This window comes from Primulina eburnea, chromosome 5, assembly GCF_022965805.1.
Source record: "Primulina eburnea isolate SZY01 chromosome 5, ASM2296580v1, whole genome shotgun sequence".
In the NCBI taxonomy this organism is placed as follows: Eukaryota; Viridiplantae; Streptophyta; class Magnoliopsida; order Lamiales; family Gesneriaceae; genus Primulina; species Primulina eburnea.
Window position 1 is genome coordinate 26,049,283 of NC_133105.1, and position 22,336 is coordinate 26,071,618.

At 36.7% G+C, this 22,336-nt stretch overlaps 5 protein-coding genes across 8 annotated transcripts; 3 read left to right on the forward strand and 2 right to left on the reverse strand.

Moving 5' to 3' along the window:
- Window positions 1–2,507: 2,507 nt before the first annotated feature.
- Window positions 2,508–7,614, forward strand: LOC140833133 (glyoxysomal fatty acid beta-oxidation multifunctional protein MFP-a-like). Of its 2 annotated transcripts, none has more exons than XM_073197576.1 (18): window positions 2,508–2,748; window positions 3,258–3,329; window positions 3,409–3,474; window positions 3,562–3,618; window positions 3,730–3,797; window positions 3,874–3,955; window positions 4,355–4,410; window positions 4,515–4,817; window positions 4,897–4,983; window positions 5,314–5,488; window positions 5,583–5,704; window positions 5,799–5,962; window positions 6,030–6,284; window positions 6,364–6,485; window positions 6,598–6,719; window positions 6,784–6,947; window positions 7,019–7,157; window positions 7,319–7,614. In XM_073197576.1, exons 1-18 carry the CDS (start codon window positions 2,649–2,651, stop codon window positions 7,352–7,354), a joined length of 2,190 nt encoding a protein of 729 aa, XP_073053677.1. In that variant the 5' UTR covers window positions 2,508–2,648; the 3' UTR covers window positions 7,355–7,614. The 2 variants fall into 2 exon arrangements, with proteins under 2 accessions (XP_073053677.1, XP_073053678.1); XM_073197577.1 differs by having other exon boundaries at window positions 6,799–6,947.
- A 1,230-nt stretch (window positions 7,615–8,844) lies between these two features.
- Window positions 8,845–11,614, forward strand: LOC140831460 (uncharacterized). Its single transcript, XM_073195213.1, has 7 exons — window positions 8,845–9,016; window positions 9,326–10,048; window positions 10,128–10,298; window positions 10,379–11,067; window positions 11,152–11,228; window positions 11,433–11,536; window positions 11,603–11,614. The coding sequence occupies exons 1-7, from the start codon at window positions 8,999–9,001 to the stop codon at window positions 11,612–11,614; spliced, it is 1,794 nt and encodes a 597-aa protein (XP_073051314.1). The 5' UTR covers window positions 8,845–8,998.
- On the forward strand, window positions 11,072–12,751 carry LOC140831802 (uncharacterized). 2 transcript variants are annotated; one of them, XM_073195542.1, is made up of 6 exons: window positions 11,072–11,355; window positions 11,433–11,536; window positions 11,603–11,659; window positions 11,728–11,903; window positions 11,993–12,456; window positions 12,552–12,751. In XM_073195542.1, the coding sequence occupies exons 3-6, from the start codon at window positions 11,629–11,631 to the stop codon at window positions 12,691–12,693; spliced, it is 813 nt and encodes a 270-aa protein (XP_073051643.1). In that variant the 5' UTR covers window positions 11,072–11,355; window positions 11,433–11,536; window positions 11,603–11,628; the 3' UTR covers window positions 12,694–12,751. The 2 variants fall into 2 exon arrangements, with proteins under 2 accessions (XP_073051643.1, XP_073051642.1); XM_073195541.1 differs by having other exon boundaries at window positions 11,433–11,531.
- Window positions 12,752–14,844: 2,093 nt separating this feature from the next.
- Window positions 14,845–15,351, reverse strand: LOC140831461 (uncharacterized). The gene has a single exon (XM_073195214.1). The coding sequence runs from the start codon at window positions 15,349–15,351 to the stop codon at window positions 14,845–14,847; it is 507 nt and encodes a 168-aa protein (XP_073051315.1).
- A 4,410-nt stretch (window positions 15,352–19,761) lies between these two features.
- Window positions 19,762–22,136, reverse strand: LOC140833134 (chaperone protein dnaJ 49-like). Of its 2 annotated transcripts, none has more exons than XM_073197578.1 (3): window positions 22,012–22,136; window positions 20,585–21,813; window positions 19,762–20,178 (listed from the first exon to the last, which is right to left on the reverse strand). In XM_073197578.1, the coding sequence occupies exon 2, from the start codon at window positions 21,640–21,642 to the stop codon at window positions 20,587–20,589; it is 1,056 nt and encodes a 351-aa protein (XP_073053679.1). In that variant the 5' UTR covers window positions 21,643–21,813; window positions 22,012–22,136; the 3' UTR covers window positions 19,762–20,178; window positions 20,585–20,586. The 2 variants fall into 2 exon arrangements, with proteins under 2 accessions (XP_073053679.1, XP_073053680.1); XM_073197579.1 differs by having other exon boundaries at window positions 20,579–21,813.
- Window positions 22,137–22,336: the final 200 nt, after the last annotated feature.

Below are 22,336 nucleotides of genomic sequence, written 5' to 3' on the forward strand. Positions count from 1 at the left end.
GTAATTCGAAACTGTGAATGTAACGTCCCGAAAATTTGAAGGTCCACGTGAACCTCATGCATGAAAATTATCAAATTTCTTATGTATTGTAATTAAATTATTTTATTGCATTAAATACATGATTGTGACATGAATATGGTTTTTATGACATAGTTCATTGCATGTTATAGGGTAAACATGTTAAGAAAAAATGTTTTTATTAAATAATTTTTTTAAATTATTTAATATATGGTGTAAATAAGTTTGAATTCGAAAATGGACCTTGTTAATGTATTTTTACTCGAGTCGTATTTTAAACTGATATGCAATTTTAGCAAAGCGGATGACTTTTTGAGGGTTCGGGTAATATTTTAAAAAATATACCTAAACGAAATATTTTACGAATGTGTTTTGGGTTTAATGGGCCTATTTTTATATTTATTGGGCCTAAAAGACTTCACAACCTCATTATTTTTTTAGTTAAGGGCCCACTATACACTAGTCATGTCCTAGGATGGTCTAGTTCGGGTCTGGTCCAATCTAGATTGGGCTAGGGCGAAGGGCTAGCTCCTAGGGTCAAGTAAGGATTGGGGGTTAATGTTGTGCTAGGGCCGAGGGTTAGCGCCTAGGGTCAAGTAGGGTTTGGGGATTAATGCGTGCGGAAGAGTCGAGCAGCTGGCCGAGGGTTTCAAGTGTCTTAGGTGTTCTAAAATAAGTGATTTAAGGGCCGGTCATGTGTGATGAAGTCATGATTTAAGTTTGGATAAATTTGGTTGAGTTTCGAGTTAATTCAGGTTAAAACTGGGACCCCGATCCAAGTTTTAAAACGAATTATAGAATTTACCGCATGGGCTCAAATTTACGTCTAAGATATGCTTAAAAGTATGTTTTAAGATGTTTTAATAAGTTTGGTTGGCTTCGGGTCGCAATTTTAAGGTCCAGGGGTAAAATGGTCAATTAGAGTTTCGATAGGAAAAATGATCATTTTGCACCCAGGTCAAGTTAACAGTCATGGAAGCGCCTTGATAACTGAAAATGAATGTTTAAAATGTATACATTATTTATGAACATGAATTTTATGATTAGGCTAGAAAATACGTTGCATTCTTGATTTTAAGAAATTGTATATAAATGCATGAATTTTACAAGTGATGAATAGGATGACATGTTTTGAAGGAGGTGAGTTGGTTGTGACTAATATGAACACGAACATGTAAAGCCAAGGCTCAGTGGATGGGTAAAACTGTTGTTGATGTCCCCGTCGTTGGGTACCACGGTTATACGTATATGGATCCATCAACTTAGAGCTGATATGAAAGTCATAACTAATTATCTGAATTCAATTAAGGAAAAAAATACGTATATGATGACACGATATGACATGATTTGATATGAATATGTTTACCTTTATGTTAATGCTTTGAAAGATCATGAAAATTACTTTGTTTACAGTAATTTTCACTGTTGCATGATTTGTATATGTACTTGTTATAACGGTTTAGGTTTGTTGAGTCTTTGGACCCACTAGATGTTATTGATGCAGGTGAGCAGTTCGAAGTTGATTTGTATATTGTTATATGTTGTCGATTTTGACAGACTTTTTGGTATTGTGTTCAAGTTCTTTTTAAAACAATAGACTATGAGATTGATTATATTTAAGATTTATTTAATTGCATTTATTTTATTCAATGGTTGGACGACATTTTAAATAAATGGTTGTCATATTTTTATGTATATGAGTATGCGTGCCATACGGTCTTAGCTTTAAAAAAAATCTAAGAGCATTTAGTAGTAGACGTTTCGTGAACCTGAATCAATGGAAAATTTGTTTTCAACCAAAATATTTTTCAGATCTGAAACCATATTAAAAAAATTTCAAACAAAGTTTTCTTTTGCAGATCTGAAACCAAATAATATCTAAAGCTTTAAACAAATCTCAATTATTCAAACATGAGTGATTCTATTCCACTTGTTGAGAAAATTCCACAAAAATCACATAATTCATCATGCTAAATCATTAAGAATTTGATTGAAACTTAAACGGAAGCGTACCTGAAGCCATAATCTTGAATTTTTTAGAACGTTTCTTGATCTTCTAGATCTACACGCTATTTTCCTTGAAAAAATATTTTAATTTTCTTATCTGAACTATTTTCTTAATGGAAGAGAAAATAAAAAAAAATGATTACACGCGATTTGAAATTATTTTCTTTTGTAAAATTCAAGATGTTCGCGAAACATTAATATTGTATAAATATAATATAATATGTTAAATTAATATATTTTGAACTTTCAATCATTTAGCTTCAAACAATAATTTAAATAACTCTTCAACATATTTGAATTCATCACCAAAAAATTTAAAATGTTAGAGTTTTGAATCAAATTAAAACTTGGATATATCTAATTCAAACTGAATTCGGACTTTATATTTTTCACTTTTATATATCGGTTAATATGATTGATTTGTTATGGATAATCTCCAAATATGAACCTGGGGAATATTAAATTGAAATTGATAATTTTGTGGCCCATCCCCCTACATTAAAACTCCAACGTCAATGTTAACGCTCTGTTCACGACACCTCCTCCTCCTCCTCCTCCTCCTACATTGAATACATTTCAACTTGGCCATTCCATTTTCTTCGAGAAAAATACTTTTACAGAAAATGAACAGCTCAAAGGGAAGAACGACACTTGATGTGGGAGCTGATGGGGTGGCCATCATCACCCTCCTCAATCCTCCCGTCAATTCTCTATCTTTTGATGGTATTATTTGTGAACTGCGATCTCACTACAATTTTCAGACAAGTCTTGATTCATCCACGCTCTCTCTTTTATCTTTGATATTTTCTGCTTAAGGGTTCATTTTTCTTTCTTTCCTCACATGGGTTCTTTGTATTGTTTTAGTTCATTTGATCTTTGTTGTCCAAGGGTTATATTTGATGTTTCTTATGTTTGTAGATTATTTTTCGTTTAAAAAAAACAAAAGTTTGGATCTTTAGTCTATGATATCGAATTTATAATTGGAAATTTAAGAAAAGTATTATCGATCGATATCTATTTTATTTTTCAATACTTGGAGTAATTGCACGTATGACGTATTTCAAAAAATTTACGGATGAATAGAGTTCTTTAATTTTTTTCTACTACTCTAGGCGGCACTGGCAGGGAACGTGAGTTTGTATGTGATCACTGGTTGAGAAATTGGATTGCATTGAGCTCTTGATTTCCTAGTTCTGGGCAGTTGTTAACCGATCTTTATGTTATGTCTTTAGTGTTGGACAGCTTAAAAGAGAATTATGAACAGGCCTTGAGAAGGGATGATGTAAAGGCAATTGTTGTGACAGGTAAACATTCAGGAGATTTTGTTTGATGTTGAATACCATGGCTTACGGATTTAGGGAGCTTTATTTGTTACTTGAGCAGGTGCAAAAGGAAAATTTTCTGGTGGCTTTGATATAAGTGCATTTGGAAAAATTCATGATAAAAGTGGTATTATGTACTGTTCGTGTCTTGTTTTGGTTTTATTGCTTCGACGTCACTTCTGAACTAGTGCTAGTTGTGTTTGTTTGATCACAGTGCGAACACCGAAGCCCGGTTTTGTATCTTTGGAGATTCTCAGCAATATTGTGGCAGGTATGTCGTTGAGATTTTTGTCATTCTAACCATCCTGCTACATGCAAGAACATGGTCTATATCTTCTAGTATTTTTAGCTGTTCTTTAACTGACTGTGAATTTACTTCCAGCTGCAAAAAAACCCTCTGTGGCTGCCATTGATGGTCTTGCCTTGGGTGGAGGATTAGAAGTTGCAATGGTAAATTCTCTTCACTGTTTACGGTTCATATAAGCATTCTTGTCGAATATTGATGACCATTTATGTCATTTTTCAGGCTTGTCATGCACGTGTATCTACTCCTAATGCTCAATTGGGATTACCTGAGTTGCAGCTTGGGATATTGCCTGGATTTGGAGGTATGTCATTATTTTTGTTGCATGTGCCTATTTGTGGGTTCTTTTCGGTTAGTAACATTTAAGAAGCTCGTACTTGTGGGAAATGTCATTGTTAAAAGGTATAATTGGGATAGCTAATTATCCACACGAGTAGCAAAAATATGGTGAAATCTACTTCCAGATATAGTTGAACTATATTCATTCAAACATGAAGTTGAGAGTATCATTATTAAATCAAGCTTATTGTGCCAGATGTTATGGCTAATGGATCTGAGTGGATACCAAAATGCTGATCATTAGAGAACCCTATACCCTCTGGTTGATCATGAGTCTGTTGTAAATAACGAGAGGCTGGAACATTCAAATGAAGTTTCATGATGTTTCTATTTCACACAATCTTATTTTGAATTATTTTCTCAGGAACACAGGCACTGCCACGCCTTGTTGGCATAGCCAAGGCCCTTGAAATGATGTTGGTAAGCTTTCGTTTTTGTGAGTTACTGGGTTCAGTTGGTATTGTGGTTTGTAGCTTCCATAATATTGATTGACATCTAATATTATCTTATCTGTATTTGCATAGACATCAAAGCCTGTAAAAGGCCAGGATGCTTTAAGTTTAGGCCTTGTGGATGCTATAGCTTCACCTGATGAATTAGTGAATGTTGCTCGTCGATGGGCTCTTGACATTTTGGAGCTTAAAAAACCATGGATCAACACTTTTTACAAAACTGAAAAGTTGGAACCTTTACGTGAAGCCAGGGAAATATTCAATTTTGCCCGAGCTCAGACCCGTAAACAGGCTCCAAACCTCACGCATCCCCTAGTTTGCATTGACGTTATTGAGGAAGGCATAGTTGCTGGTGCTCATGCTGGGCTCTTGAAGGTTCATTTCCATTTCATCACTTAATAAATTTATATTAGTCCAACCTTGACCTGAGATGAATGAGCATCTATATTGGCAGGAAGCTCAAGAATTTCAAACTCTTGTCGAGTCGGATACTTGCAAGAGCTTGGTCCATATTTTCTTTGCCCAGCGTGGTACCACAAAGGTGGAGTGAACTTTTGGTGGTTTATAATATTAGAGCTAAAATTTGCATTCTATATCATAAACTCCTTGAAATAATTTTAGTTTATCAGGGTTCCCAGTTTTCACTAAAATACATTCTTCAACACAGATTTATTGTGTTTCAGAGTTCATGATTATTAATGCCTATCATATGTGGCACAGATTGCAAAATGTCTGTGAACAGAGTCAGTCTTTGAGTTCCATGTGTTCACAGGATTGCCTTGTTTATTTACTAAAATCTCTTTTGAATAGATATCAGCATTTAGCATTACCCAGCCAAGTTATTTATATTTCCTTTTCTGCTTACAAACAGGTTCCAGGGGTCACAGATAGTGGCTTGAAACCAAGGCAGATAAAGAAGGTTGCAATACTAGGTGGAGGGCTTATGGGCTCTGGAATAGCAACTTCATTGATTCTCAGTAATTTTCCAGTTATTTTGAAGGAAGTGAATGATAAATTCTTACAGGCTGGTATTGGTAGAGTAAAAGGTGAGACTGGACCAAGCTCTAGATATATTATCCAGCTTTGCTGATTATCACTCATTTATTTATACATTAATTTGACTGGTTTTTGTGTTTTCAGCAAATTTGCAAAGCCGGGTCAAGAAAGGGGCAATGACCCAAGAGAAGTTTGAGAAAACTCTTTCTTTGCTCAAGGGTGCACTTGATTATGAAGACTTTAGAGATGTGGACATGGTTATAGAGGTGAACTAAGACATTATAAGAATTACTATCGGTCAAGACTATTGCCTTTTTTTGTCTGTATCTTATGTTTTCTTTTTGCCTGTCATTTGACTAGGCGGTCATCGAGAATGTTTCTTTGAAGCAGCAAATATTCTCAGATCTTGAAAAGTGTTGCCCTCCGCATTGTATCCTAGCTAGCAATACTTCTACTATTGATCTAAATTTGATTGGGGAAAAGACCAAGTCCCAGGATCGTATCATTGGAGCTCACTTTTTCAGGTGAGAGTTGGCCTAATTTTTAAAATAATTCCCCATTGTACTGATGCGAGTTCCATAATTCCTGCAGTCCGGCCCATGTGATGCCGCTTTTAGAAATAGTTCGAACACAGAAAACATCTCCACAAGCAATTGTAGACTTGTTGGATGTTGGGAAGAAAATAAAGAAGACACCAGTTGTGGTCGGAAACTGCACTGGTTTTGCTGTCAACAGAATGTTCTTTCCTTACACTCAAGCTGCTTTCTTACTTGTAGACCGTGGTGCAGATGTCTACAAAATTGATAGAGCCATCACCAAATTTGGAATGCCAATGGGTCCATTCAGGTAACATGTTGCATGGCACTACATAGCTTGATAGCGTAATGCAATGATGGCTTAATGGTTTGGATAATGTTGGCCTTAGATTGTGTGACCTTGTTGGATTTGGAGTTGCCATTGCTACTGGGGGACAATTTGTTTTGAATTTTCCTGAAAGGACGTACAAGTCGATGCTGATTCCACTCATGCAAGAGGATAAGAGGGCAGGTACATCTTCCTTTTCATCTAATATCAATCCACCATTAAATGCTTTTCAGTTTTCAGATTTTAAGAAACAATGAGAGTCTTGTTTTGTGAATTTACAATGTGCTTCTTTTAGGTGAAATGACTCGAAAAGGGTTCTATATATATGACGAGAAGCGCAAAGCTGCTCCAGATCCGGAGCTCAAGAAGTACATTGAGAAGGCTAGAGAGATATCCGGTGTCAGCATCGACCCAAAGGTGGTTCTCTCATCTCAGCTCCTGAATATAAACTGAGTGCTTATTTTGACCTCTAAATCTGTAGATTGAATTTGCACAGTTAACAAACTTGCCAGATAAAGATATAATCGAGATGATATTCTTTCCTGTGGTGAATGAGGCCTGTCGAGTACTGGACGAAGGAATCGCAGTCAAGGCTGCTGATCTCGACATAGCTGCTGTCATGGGGATGGGTTTTCCTCCTTACAGGTCTGCTCACCACCTTATGGTTTACACATCACCTTGGTTTTTACATAACCCTTCTTGTTACTCATGGACAGAGGAGGTATCTTGTTTTGGGCCGATACACTCGGATCAAAATACATCTGTTCAAGACTGGAGGAGTGGTCGAACTCATATGGAGGATTTTTCAAGCCCTGCTCCTATTTGGCCGGACGAGCCGCAAAGGGAGCTCCCTTGGTGAGAACTCTCATGTCTTATGATGATGTGATGCTTTTATCATCCTCCACCTCGTTATGGCACCCAAAATCATGATTGCGTATGCAGTCTAGTTTTGATTCTTGTATTCATTTCACGTTGTCATTACATCTAGTACTGATAAGTTTGGTCTGTTTATGCAGAGTTTGACTGTTGATCCAGTGAAGTCGCGCTTGTAAGGTTGATGTACGGGCCTAGGATTGACGCATATGATTCGCTACTGCGGGCATCGAGTTTTTAAAATTTCTCTGCTACCTTCGTGTTGTCTTATGCTTTAAAATATGTATCTTGTGATGGAAACAGACGAGAAGAGCTAAATAAACGGCACTGAGAATGAAGTCTATTTATCATCATCATCATCATCATCTATTTTTTGCATTTGCATGGAGTTGTTTGGATTTGAATGGCTTCGAGAATTCAAACAATCTATTTATGAATATTTTCACTCGCATGATATAACAGAGGCCCTCGTGCATTCTTTAGCGACACATGTAAGCCGAAGATTCTTTCTTGCTTGTGTGATGTGCTGCGTTTGGTAGGCTAGGTGAAAGAAATTGGAGATGGGAAGAAGTAAATAGTTGATGCCAAACAAGGCACATTGGCCTGCCACTAACCGAGCTAGGGTTAGCTGGCCTTGTCTTGTTAATTTGCCAAGTTTAAATCATACCTAGGTTGATTTCCACGTGGTCCTGGGGACTCGCCTCATAAATGACCGTTCCTGGCTCACTTCAGTGCCGATTTTTTGCATTAATTAGCACTCTTACAAGTTATAGTCCTTCGACCAGTTTCCCCCTTAGCGTGAATTTTTATGCATTCTAGTTTTCTCGAGATTTATGCCAAGCAAGGGGGGAAAACCAGCAGCCCTGATCCTAAAATCATCTGGGTTTTCAAGATTTTGGAGTGAGAACTTATGGTGATGGAAGTTGTGCACGAAGATTTGGGAGAAGGAAACATGGGATGTGTAAACCATCAGTACCAGAACAGTACTCCTGGTGGGATTTGTGCCGCATGCCTCGAGAAAAGCTTGGAAAGCTTGTTTCTTCTTCATTTCCTGTAGCTGTTTTCCCTTCTTCCTCCTCATCTTCAACTCCCTCTTTTAGATCTGACTTTGGCTGTGGTAGCACAGCTTCCACCCTTCAAGGTCGCCGTCTTGTATCAAATTCATCCACTCACTCTCTGTTTCCGAACTACATTGATACCACCAGAGCTAAGGAAAGTGGTTTTCTTGGCTACGACACAACTAGGAGGTAAAGACTGCCTTTTATTTTGGACCACGGGAGGCAGAAACAGAAGGATGAAACGATGGCGTGTTCGGATTCCAACATCATTCTCAAGAGAAGTATATCAACAACTCCTCCTAGAAGAGGGGTGCATTTCTTGGCTGAAAATCATCCTAAAGATCATATTCACAGGACAGAATTCTGGTCATTCCTTTACATGCCAAAGCTCTCAACTAGCAAAACAGCTACGATACACTCCAAACCTTTGAACTCCTCATCAGCTACACCGAGAACTATGTGTGGTAGTTCAACATGGGACAAGAAAAAGGAAGACTTTGTGGTTATGGATGAAAGTGAAGATGGTAGCCCTGATGAGAAAGCTGCATTTGACAGAAAGGTTTCAACATGGTTGTGTTTTTTTTTAAATAAAGGATCTATAATGAAAATTACTTTTATGCTCCTGTGTTTTAAGTTTAAAATATGTGAAACACACGATTAAAAGCACTCTTTTGCCAAAAACCAGCAGAGACCCTATTCCGAACCCTAAACCCTCCGTTCCCGGAAAAACGTCTCCGTCGAGTCTTCAAAATCTCAACCGAAGGAATGGCAGACGAAAATGTGGTAATTTTCGCGTTTATTTCGATTTGTTTCTTATGAATTTTAGTCGTATTTTTTAGTATGTTTGTTGCGTGTGTGTGCGTAATCGACCATGGTTTTCCACCATGGTCGACCATACAAATTGTACGTTGTTTGTGGTCGACCATAAAACAACGACTTTATGGTCGACCATGTTTTATTTGGTCGACCATAAGACGAAGTCGACCATAAAACATGGTCGACCTTATTTGTTTGTATGGTCGACCAAATGTGGTTTTATGGTCGACCACAAAATTTTTCCTAACCTTACTAATACTTTTTTTTTTGTCACAGGTCTATTTGCCAAGAAAATTAGGCAGGGATGCCATTTTCCGATGTAAGTTGACAATTCAATCGAAATATAACGAGATTTCTGAGAAGATTCATTTTTATTTGAACAACGAGGAGAGAACCCATTTTTTCGAGCATTCGCCTTTTGGTAATTTAGTTAGGTATTATAGAGATTTTAAAATTTCCAGCCAAATTCTATGGTATTTAATGAGTAACCAGATACTTGATAGTAGTAGTGATGATTTGTGGATGGTGGTGCGCAAAAGACCTGTTAGATTTTCTTTGTTAGAGTATTGTTTAATAACGGGTCTCGATTGCGCTATAGAGCCCGAAGATTTACCAGGTAGAGGTGTATTTGCCACCACACACTTTCCCGGTAAGGCTGATATTGTTTGGGGTGATTTGGAGGGAAAGATTATGCTCCAAGAGCATAACGAGACTGGTCTAGACATGGAGAAGATAAAGATGGCTAGTCTATACTTTTGTTGTGCCGTATTCGGTGAGGCGACGAGGAAAAAGACGACGAAGATCGATCCTAAATACTTGAGGCTTGTAGATGATTTAGATAGGTTGAACCATTATCCCTGGGGTAGAGTAGCCTATCGGGATGCGGTCCGATGTCTGAAGAAGGATCTTTTAGGACGATATAATTACCTCGCCGAGGCACAGGGCCGGAAAGAAGTTGAGGGCAGCTTCCTTGTCGGTGGTTTTGTTCTCCCTCTGCAGGTATATTATTTTTTGAATGTTATAGTGGATTTGTTATCTCTATTTGTACCAGTAACACTGTTTGAAATTTATGTTACAGATCTTCGCTTATGAATGTTATCCGAGCGTGGCACAGAAGTTAGCAAGGAGAAGAGATGTGGACGGTTTGATGTTGCTCATGATGTTTCAGTGGGTGACTAAGACGTGGGCGTCAAACCGTGCCCCAACTGGTGTTGAAATCGCTGCAGCCTTCGGTGATTGTGCTATAGATGTAAGTAATATGAATTGATTTGGTAAAATAACCGTGGACATTAATTTTAATTAATTTGTTCTTTTATTAATTATATGCAGGATTGTCTAGGATTTTTGACTCCTACTCCTGAGGAGGTAGTTGCACCGTATTATACGACCGGGCATTTTGTTGATTCTGCGCCTGATGCGGTGATCACTCGGGTACTCGAGCTCTGGAGGCAGGGTCGGATAGTCATATGTTGCGAGCACCCTGTGGAGTCTCCCTCAGTCCAGCCTACGCATTCTGCACATTCACCTCCCTCTGACCAGCCCATGTATTTTGGACATTCACCTCCCTCTGTCCAGCACACGCCTCCTGCACATGCATCTCCTGACGTTTCCGGCATCCGTCCTGGTGATCTCGATAGATCCAGCTCTAGGACCAGTTCTCCTATGCGTACGGGTCCTACAGTCCACTTTGGACTCAATCCCTCCCGCCGCCCATCACCTTTGGAGCATCGTTTCGAGCGGCGATTGACTGCCTTGGACGATTCCGTTACGTCCATGCATGTGAAGATTGCAGCAGAATTTATTGATACCAGATCGTTTATGAGGAGTATAAATCAAGCTCTAGTTGACTTGAAATCGAGTTTGACTGAACAGATTAGAGCTGGTTTTGCTGAGATGAGGTCTAACATGTCAGTGCAAGAGGACAGAGATTATAGCATAGTCTATAGCAGAGGGCGGAAGAGGAAAGCATCTGAGGCAGATTTTGGTGAGTTAATTTTATTTATTATGTTTATGTTTATGTAGTATAATGATTTAGTACAATTCTCATAATTATTTTAATTTGTTTGATGTGCGCTTTTAGGTGTGGATGATAATTTGGCTAGGAAAATTGCGAGTACTAGCCAAACACTACATATATTTGAGCCTAACCTTTCGGTGATTATAGAGGAGTCCTCAGAAGGTGAGTTAATGCACTTTTTTGATTTGATATTTATGTATAGTATATTAAACAACAAAGTCTTTATTTTTAGATATTCAAGTGACTCCGGTTCCGCGTAAGTCAGGTTGTGAAGCGACCACGTCTAGAGGTTATTACAGTAAACCTTGTCTATTCATATTTGCATTAAAGTTGTTATTATTTAATTTGTTGAATGTACGCTGTTAGGTGTGGCTGATAATTTGGGTAGGGAAATTGGTAGTGATAGCCAAACCCAACAGATATTTGAGCCTAACCTTCAAGCCATTCCAGAGGAGTCCGTAGGAGGTGAGGTAATGCACATTTTTTATATTTATATTTATTTATAGTATATTAAACAATATATTTTATGTTTTTAGATATTCAAGTGACTCCAGATGCGCGTATGTCAGGAGGCGAGACGACCACATCGAGAGGTTATTAAACTATACCTTGTTTATTGTTCATATTTGCATTAAAGTTGTTACAATTGATCATTTTATAGATGCCGGTGTGAGGCCACTTGCGGAGACCGTGACACTGAAGGTAAACAACTCGCTTGCGCGAGTTAGGGCCTCGATGCTCGACCGTTCGCCCAGTAGGATTCGAGGTTTTTATGTCGAATATGAGAAGTCGTTCTACGGGCCCATGGCTATCGCAAACTCGCGTGTCACTTTCCTTGTAAGCTTTTAAATAAATCTTTTATAAAGTTTAAATTTGTAGAGAAGTTCTTTTAAAACTTTGAAAACCTTATGTTATGTTGAATTCAGCACATCGGCGAAGCTCTCCGTGGATTGCTTGAGATGCAGATCCGACATCCTGAAGTGATGTCGGCAGATGATTCATTGATGGACAGAAATTTCTACTCTGCGATATCAGTTTTGGCCGAAGCTAAAGATATCGATTTCAACATAAATCTGGCACCGATTGTGAGCAAAGTCAAAGGTAGTGATACAGAATGGTCGTGTCTCTCGTGGGAAAAGGCACGAAGAATTCTCATCCCTGTCTACACAGATGGGCGCTGGTTTTTGCTAAAACTCGTGACATGGGTGAATAAGTGCATTATATATGACTTGCAGCAAAGGCACGATCCCAAATTCAAAGAACTGAATGAAGACATAGAGCCTATACTTATAAACGCTGCTCGTCTGCTATCCATTGTTGGGAACAACCCACACCCCGAGAGGCCTTGGAATATAAAACTACATGATGAATTCTGTGCCAAGATTATACAGTACGTTGTCAACTTTCTATTTAAAATATAATAACTTCATTATTCTTTTTTTTAATGTTAATAATAAATATTAACTTCTCGTTTTTTTTTCACAGCGAAGATTTAGGAGCGTTTGTATTAGCGGTTGCCAGATACTCTTTGTCCAGGAGTGCGCAAGTAGTACTAACTTTAGATGATAGATTAGTATATGAGTTTAGATACTTTTTAGCTTGTAATATGTTCCTTAATGATTGGTGATTATTGTGATGTATCTGACAATTTTATGTCATTATTGGAACATCGTTTTCTTATGTAATTTTTGGTGTTATTTTGTTGGTCGACCACTCTCGTTTTTGGTGGACCAAAAATCGTCTGGTCGACCAACAAATTCTGTTCGTCGACCATAAACGAGTTTGGTCGACCAACGAGTAATGGTCGACCTTTACCTTTTATGGTCGACCATTATATTGTGTTGGTCGACCACCACTGTTCTTTTGGTCGATCATTGTTATTTAGTTTTAGGGTTTACGGTTTCAAGGGTTTAGGATTTTTATATTTTTTAAAAAATATAAATCATAATTTCAAGATTATGTTATATATTTTAATTTACATATGAATCAATTCATCACAATCTCAGTATTTTGTCACGATCTAAAAAACAGGATTATGTTATACGTTTCAAGTTAAATGTGAATCATGGAATCAAACTATTTTTTTATATTTTTTAAAAGATATAAATCGTAATTTCAAGATTATGTTATATAATTTAATTTACATATGAATCAATTCATCACAATCTCAGTATTTTGTCACGATCTAAAAAACAGGATTATGTTATATGTTTCAAGTTAAATGTGAATCATGCTATTTTTTTTATATTTTTTAAAATATATAAATTGTAATTTCAAGATTATGTTATATATTTTAATTTACATATGAATCAATTCATCACAATCTCAGTATTTTGTCACGATTTAAAAAACAGGATTATGTTATATGTTTCAAGTTAAATGTGAATCATGCTATTTTTTTATATTTTATTCATCACAATCTCAGTATTTTGTCACGATCTAAAAAACAGGATTATGTTATACGTTTCAAGTTAAATGTGAATCATGGAATCGAACTATTTTTTTATATTTTTTAAAATATATAAATCGTAATTTCAAGATTATGTTATATATTTTAATTTACATATGAATCAATTCATCACAATCTCAGTATTTTGTCACGATCTAAAAAACAGGATTATGTTATATGTTTCAAGTTAAATGTGAATCATGCTATTTTTTTATATTTTTTAAAATATATAAATCGTAATTTCAAGATTATGTTATATATTTTAATTTACATATGAATCAATTCATCAGAATCTCAGTATTTTGTCACGATCTAAAAAACAGGATTATGTTATACGTTTCAAGTTAAATGTGAATCATGGAATCAAACTATTTTTTTTTATTTTTTTTTAAAATATATAAATCGTAATTTCAAGATTATGTTATATATTTTAATTTACATATGAATCAATTCATCACAATCTCAATGTTTTGTCACGATCTAAAAAACAAGATTATGTTATATGTTTCAAGTTAAATGTGAATCATGCTATTTTTTTATATTTTTTAAAATATGTAAATCATAATTTCAAGATTATGTTATATATTTTAATTTACTTATGAATCAATTCATCACAATCTCAGTATTTTGTCACGATTTAAAAAACAGGATTATGTTATATGTTTCAAGTTAAATGTGAATCATGCTATTTTTTTTTATATTTTTTAAAAAATATACTTCGTAATTTCAATATTATGTTATATATTTTAACTTACATATCAATCAATTCATCACAATCTCAGTGTTTTGCGATGATCACAATTATGTTACATATTTTGGACAATTATTAATATATATTTAAAAAAAACAAAACTCACCATCAAGCTAATGATCGACCATGAGATTGATGGTCGACCAAAGAAAACTAATGGTCGACCATCAAGCTAATGGTCGACCATGAAATTGATGGTCGACCTAACAAAGCTAAGGGTCGACCATCACCCTACCGATAGCTTGATGGTCGACCAAAGAAAATAATAGCCGACCAAAGAAAAATAATGTTCGAACCTCAAGCTATCTCTTGTTGAATTCACCAATCGAAGGAAATCTGTTTTGTTTTCTTCTGCCAACTCTCTTCTCTAGCAAAGGAGGCAACACCAATGGAAAATTAATGTTGCGTGGCCATTCATTTTCTTCCGGAACGGGATACACAGTCTCTGAGTAAGCCATGCACCATAACATTGTAGAATAGTACTGTGAACACATATCATATAAATCAATATTCGCTAACCAACTAGCTGCTATGGCATGAGCACATGGGATTCTATCAATATCAAAAACTCGACATGTCTATCTTTTTGATTCGAGGTCCACTATGGCCGAATGTCCACGACTCCTAACATCAAACTCCATACGTCCTAATTCAAAAACTTGCATTCCTTGGGCATCTGTGAACCTGCTACGAAGAATCCCCTCGATCGTAGGGGTCAAGTTAATGTTACTTGCAATTGATGCGTGGCGATATCGGGCAAACCAAGATGATGCCAGTCTCTGCAAGGAATCTAACAGTGCAATGATTGGCAGCTTCTTTTCTTCAAGCAGTCTAGCATTGATTGACTCAACCCAGTTTGTCGTCATAATATTGTAACGGGTCTTCGGACAATACGCTCGAGTCCATCTATCAAGTGAGTCTCTCTCGTCCAAATATTGCGCTGCCTCAGGATATCTATTCCTAAACTCATTGTATGCAATATCAAACTCGAAAGTTTTATAAATTTTTGCAATGTGCAAAAACATTTCGGTTGCACCCTTCTTTTTGCATCTTGTCTTCATGTTTTGGGAACGTACAATGCCCATGATGCGCATTTATATAGATAGTAGAAACTGCATTAATGATCCCCTGATGCCTATCAGAAATTATCACCAATTCATCCTCGTCTGGTACTACTTCTAACAACTTCGTTAAAAACCAACTCCACGAAGAAGTACACTCGACATCTACGACTCCCTACGCCAAAGGATATTGGTGATAATTTCCATCTTGTGCCGATGCCACCAATAAAACACCATTATACTTGCCCTTCAACCACGTACCATCAATTGATACAACTTTTCGCATACTTCGATATCCTCTAACGCATGTCCCAAAAGCAAGAAACATATACTTGAATCGATTTTCCTCGTCGACAAATATGTCTGTTATTCTTCCTGGATTCATCTGCTCAACCATGTGCAAATAACAGCTCAATTTTGTAAAACTCTGCGTAGGATCACCTTTCAACATATTGTCTGCTAGTTCTTTCCCTTTCCAAGCCTTGTAGTATGATATATCAGCATTCATACTATTGCACATCATCGCCATCACCGCTTTTGGTACAATTGGCACTGGATGACCTTGGAAATTATCCACCAACATATCACGAACAACAGCAGAACTCGCTCCACGGATTCTCTTTCCTCTCCCAGTCAAACCACATGTGTGTGTATTGCAATATGTTCGAACGGAGAATGCACGTGAATCATTCTTAATCAAAGAGGTCCATATTCTCCACTTACAATCAGACACTACACATTTTACGGCGTACACCTTTTGGATACTTTTTACCGTCTCAAATTCAAAGCAAGTTTCCAAACTTATTCTAATTAGCTCTTTTTTCACCGCTTCTCGGTTTGGAAACTCTTGACCCACAAACAAGTTCGAACCATCCGTGAATGAAAATGTGTCATTATCAAGAGCCACATCCGCAACCAAATTTGCATCATTGCTTTGAACCAAATTTGCCTCGCCCTCAATTATGTCATCACGTGCTTCATCATATAACTCGTCCGTGTTACTACGATCTACATGCATGACATCCACATTATGCGCTTCGTCGAATGTGTTACTACGATCCACAGGCATGGCATCCACATTATGCGCTTCGTCGAAAAAATCACTGCTATTATTACGATCCACAGACACAATATTCAAGTGAAAATAATCATCAAAATGACTCTGTTCGTTAATATTGCAATTGTTCTCATCAATAGCATTTCCGTGCAAATTATCACAAAAATCAAAAGAAGCAACACATACAATTTCAACTTGAAGTACTGGCCTACTTCTCGGACAACCAAGATACAAATATGCTTTCAAATCATGGTCGTTCTCTATATAAATTGGTTGAATGTTGCACGGCAAATCTAGTAGATATCTCAACCTCAAGTTGGAAGTGTCTTCTACTTTCCCAGCTCTGTATAGTTCACTTTTTAAATCTTCAAAATAACAAATATTATCATCCACTGGAATAGCAACAAACTATGCATTGGCCCCTGTATTCCATTTATAAACCAGCCCCTCTGTCACTTCCTATTTCCCATTAAAATGAACAACAATAACTGTTGGCATATCTACAAAGTGCACAAACAAATATGATAATTAGAATGGGTAAAATGTTGTAAAAACAAAAAAAAACGCACATGGTCGACCAAAAAATAAGTTGGTCGACCATGAAGTTATGTCGGTCGACCAATAAGCTCACGGTCGACCGACTTAATTTCAGAAAAAACAAGAACATGAATAATTTCTCTTTGGTCGACCACGAAGAATTCTTTTTTGGCTTCGAAAAAAATCCTCATTTGATGAACGACACAGATTATTCATCTTATTTTTGGTCGATCGCTGCATGAAATGATGAAAACAATGAACTTGTCAAAGAAAATGGAGCAAACTTACTGTATTTTTCTTCAAATACAGACGTATTCAGATACAGAAGAATGGGGGAACAATATGTAGGAGTAGATTTAGATCTAGATCTGAGGAATGAGCGCCACAACACTTGAGCAACCGTGGTCAATTTCGATTTATTGATACGCGGAAGAGGTAGATGCCGTAGATGAGTTCTTTAAATTTGGGAAGCTTTGGGAATTTTGTGGGGATTTTGTGCGTGGAATGGGAAGAAAGAGAGAGAACAACTAACAATTAATCAATTTAGGAAGTTAACTTTAATTAAGGTTTAATTAACTAATCAAGAATCAACTCCTTCTTTTTTTTTAAAAAAAAGTCAGACTCCTTGTTTTTTAAATCTTTGACCACGTAATCCCAGTTTTTAAATTGGCCCTTGTACTCTCCGCAGAGTGGAGTCTCAGAGGGAAGCAAAGCCCAAAACTCCCTCAGTTCATAAAATTGGTGTCACTGAAAAAGTGAAATGTGGTGGGATTTTCAGTGGTTTTATGACCCCTTCATCCTCTTCCTCCTCTTCAACTGAGGATAAATCAATCTCTCCAACTCATTCATCAGTGGTAAATCTTTCACATGGCAGAGTTAAAAGTTGGGGATGGGCATTGGCTAGTCCAATGAGACCTTTTGGCAAGCAGCCTTCTACTGGTAAAAGTGTTACTGGCTCGATTAAGAATGCTACTTCCAATTTGGCTGCAATCCCTTCATTGTTAGCTGTTTGAGTGGCTGAGAAAAAGAAAAAAAAAAAGCTTAAAATTTTTTAGTATGTTCTTGGTCCATCCTTGTTTGGTTATGTTTTACTGTTCATCACTTGTGATGTCGTGAGTATGATGTAAGATTTGAATACAGCAAAATTTTCATTGTATCATGACCTGCATCTATTGGTAAAAGGGGTTAAAAAGTCGATGGCATGGTTGCTGTAACGTATCTTTTTCTTTTAGATTACCTTTCTATTTGCTAACAAAATAAGTAATTTAAGTGGTAGTTCTTTTTTTTTTTTTTTTTGGAAACTATTTAAGTGGTGGTGTTCTTTTCATTTTTTCTTGCACCAACGGTGATGGCAACATTAATTGCACCTTTTGCGATCGGTATCCACAATTATGTGTGCGGATATTCCTGCACATATCCCGTCCGGCTGAAAAAATATAATGCTTATTGCAAAAAAGGGGAAAATACATTTACACCAACCTGTGAAAACGTAGCATATGATAGTCTCCTCTCCACTTATCTATTAACTTTTGAGTAAAAAATGGCCATACTTGGAGAGCTTAACAAACCACGAAGAATATTATGAGCTGATAAACTGGAAGACAAGACTCGAGTCATCATTTGACATCACTAATGGTTCTTCACTTGGATAACATAGAGAAACATCAATACTTCTATACCTCAACATGCAATAACTCAAACTAAAGCAATCCAGTGTTTCTGGATTCAGAGTAGAACCTCACTTCTTCCATCTGAAAAAAAACTTTACGTAGAATGGCAGTGAAGTAAGATACTCTATCTACTAGAGCCCCAGATAATAACTTATATAAGGACCTGAATAATCAGCTATGTAGCATGGATACCTTAAATTTTTTTTTTTAAAGTATCGGATACAAATACGACATGGATACGGATACGCGTGTCGGATACCTCAAAATCTGTATCGTTGACTTTGTTTAGGGTTGACCAGCCGGATACGTTTTGGACACGGCGAGGACACGCCATGGATACGATGTGGATACATTTTTCGGATACGTTTGTTCAAAATTGCAAATATTTAAAAGTTTTAGGGGTTAATTAAAAAAATTAAAATTTCTAGGGACTAAATGGAAAATAATTTACAATAAATTGAGCTGGACTTTTGAATCCCTAAATAAATTTGTCCATCTCTTTCATTTCATTTCTGCTCAAGCGGCTCTCAATTCAACCGATATAGATGTTTGATTTTTTTTTACTTAACATGGATTTTGCATTTAATATTTTGTACTTAAGATATTATGATTAATGAAATATTACATCTATCTCTATAATTTTTACTTTTCAATACTAAATTTATATAAATATAAATATATATAATATTTATATATATTTTAATGAATTTCGTATCCTAACCGTATCGTGTCTTATATTTTCAAAATTTGACGTGTCGCCGTATCCGTATTGTATTCGATACGATACTCGTACCCGTATCCATGCAACATAGATAATCAGAAGGAAGCAATTGTGAGAACTTCTTCACCACGGTTGATCTAGTTCAATCTTTGTTGCCGTGCTCAAGCAGTTCAAGTAACTTTGCAGCATGCTTCTGCTTTTGCTCTTGCCCTAGGGTCATAATACTCGACAATCGGGCTCACCCCAATTGTAACGAGGAAAACAAAATGTTTTTCCCTATGTGCAAGCAGTAGGGAGTCTTGTTTTACCACGAATATTTTGAATATATTGAATGGTTGGGACATTTCAGGTATCCCATATATCTCACGCATGCATGTTCTTGGATGGATTCTGATTAAGTTAGCAAATCACAGAGATACAAGATAAAAGAGATTACAAGAATTGCAGGAAAAGGCATGTTTGTTAAACATCTTTCAAGGTAGAAGTAGATCACAAAGCACGCTAGATTCAAAACATCTAGCAGTTTTCATCAACAATGATTTTGATTCAGTACACGGTATTTCATATGATTGCAACACAATAACAGTAAATAAAAGATAAAAATATCACGGGGCCTGTTGAGGCCACAAACCTCCTTCATACTGTTTATGATCCAGATGCAAGAAAGCCACAGCCAGAAAAGCTGAATGTTAGCAGTAGATTCATGGTCCCGATCTTTTGGTCAAATACCTCTGTTCTGTAAAGGCACTTCCATAAAGGACATGTAAGGCTTCGTGGAAGTAAAAAGTTGAAGGTCGATGCATTTATAAGATCCGCATACTCAACAAAGGAATAACTTCACTTAGAGATGGATAATTTCCAGTTTACTGCAAAAAGTCAAAATTTTACGTGTCAACCATTTTAACTCTAGCGAATAACAGAACCTAAAGTTAAAAGATTCAGTGGGATATAGGATGTAGATGAGTAAGTCCCAGGCCAATGATTATTCAAACATTATTGAATTACACGAATTACAGGACTACATTGTTCAAGCAGTCTAGGAGCAGCTTATAAACTAGGACTCGAAATTTTTGAAGAAGGAAATTGCATAGCAAAATGTTGTTGATATGTATTATAATAGCTAAGTTTTCCCTCTAAGGGAGCCACATTTGTACAGCTATATCACAGAAGGGAAAGAATTTTAGTAAAAGGCATCATTCAAACAGTTATATAATTGCAAAGATTCAACTTAGTACAGGTCAATGGAACATGCAGACACAGAAAAACCTTGACCTTCATGATGTGAAACTTTCAAGCCTATCACAGTGAGGAGTTGGAAAGTGTCTGTTCCAATGACGCCTCTGCATTTCCATGTGACAATACCGTCCAAGCATGTGTTTGTAGTCCTTGATCACATTATTTTCGATGTCTTGTCGATTAGAGCTGCCTATAGGATAATTCTGGTCAAATTCAGGTGATTTGACAAAAAACTCAACCCCATGTTTCTCCGTTGTTTTCATGAATTGATATGAATAGTTCTTTTGCAATGAATACTCCGGCTCGGAGAAAGGAAGATAGGCAAGCAGGACGATTATTAAAAATGGTAGCAACTGAAGGAGCAGCATAAGATTCGGTCCATTACCACCCAAATCTTCCCTGTGATGAGCACCAGCATCAGTTGTTCTAGTCCTGTAAACTCGAGCATTTCTGAATGCATCACGCTGACCAAAGAAAGCCCTAAATATCTCATCGGGGTCACAGTCATCATCAAAAAAGTCATTCCCTGTTCTCCTTCTTCTTTGCCTGACATTGTTCTGTTGATTATACTCAAATTCGTCGACAATACCAGTGTGATCATACTGCCTCCTCGAGTCACCATCACTCAAACACTTGAATGCCTTGCCAACTTTCTTGAATGCCTCCTCAGCTCCCGGAGCTTTATTCTTATCAGGATGAACTTTCAGAGACAATTTCCTATAAGCCTTCCTAATCTCCTCCACAGAACAGCTCTTTTCCACGCCAAGAATGGAATAATAATCTTTCTTACTCTTAATTTGCCTAACCAACTGCACATGCTCCTCTGTGTAATTCCTCTCCTCGTTTGAAACCCCATCACCATCAACTGAACCCAGATTGTTCCTCCCTCTCTTGATAGTCTCCACATCGTTAGAGGCACTGACAGAAGAAGCATCAAGATTTTCACACGCAGCCAAAAGATCATCCAGGGGTAAATTCTCATTCAGGCGGCGAGCGATCCCAATAAATTTAAGTGCTCTTTGTTTATTGCCAGCAGCAATGGCCTCTCGAGCAATATTAAAGCACTTCAAAGCCTCATCCTTGTTACTATCCATAACAATTGCTTAATGACAATTTTGAAATACAGCCAATCAAATTCGAGAAAATGTCCCAAATTCAATCTAAAGGTTCAAAACCTAGAAAATCCAACGCCCCCGTGAAGTTGATGAACTTCACGAATCAATAAAATCCAAGGTGCTCAATTTCCCGCAAGTCCAAATAATAACCTAATAAAAAGTAAAAATAATAATGCATCAGGATCTCACTAAATTGGGAAAAATAAAAAAAATTAAGCAACAAGAAAGGAGTTGTCAATATCGATTCCACAATCAAGAATCGCGTGCGTAACAAATAATGGAAAAAAAACAATGCAATAAAACACAAAATCGATCAATCCATCAAATGAAAAAGGGGGCTTGGCTTACTTTTTGCATCAGTTGCGAAACCTCATATGATATCGGTTCATATGATGTGCAGGAAGAAGAAACCGCGTATCGGGCCATGTATAGACAGAGCCTGACTCCAGGATCCACCAATCAAAACTTTCCACATTGTTTCTAATTTATATATGATGACTTAATTAATTTAATATCAAGAATATATTATTTTTTGTAGGGTAATATAAGAAAATAATCAATTTTATTTGAAAATCGATATATATTAAAGTATATAGATGCATCAATATGTCGAGTTTATATATATTTATGTTACGCAATTATCCCAAATTATTTGCTTGAATTGAATCTTCAT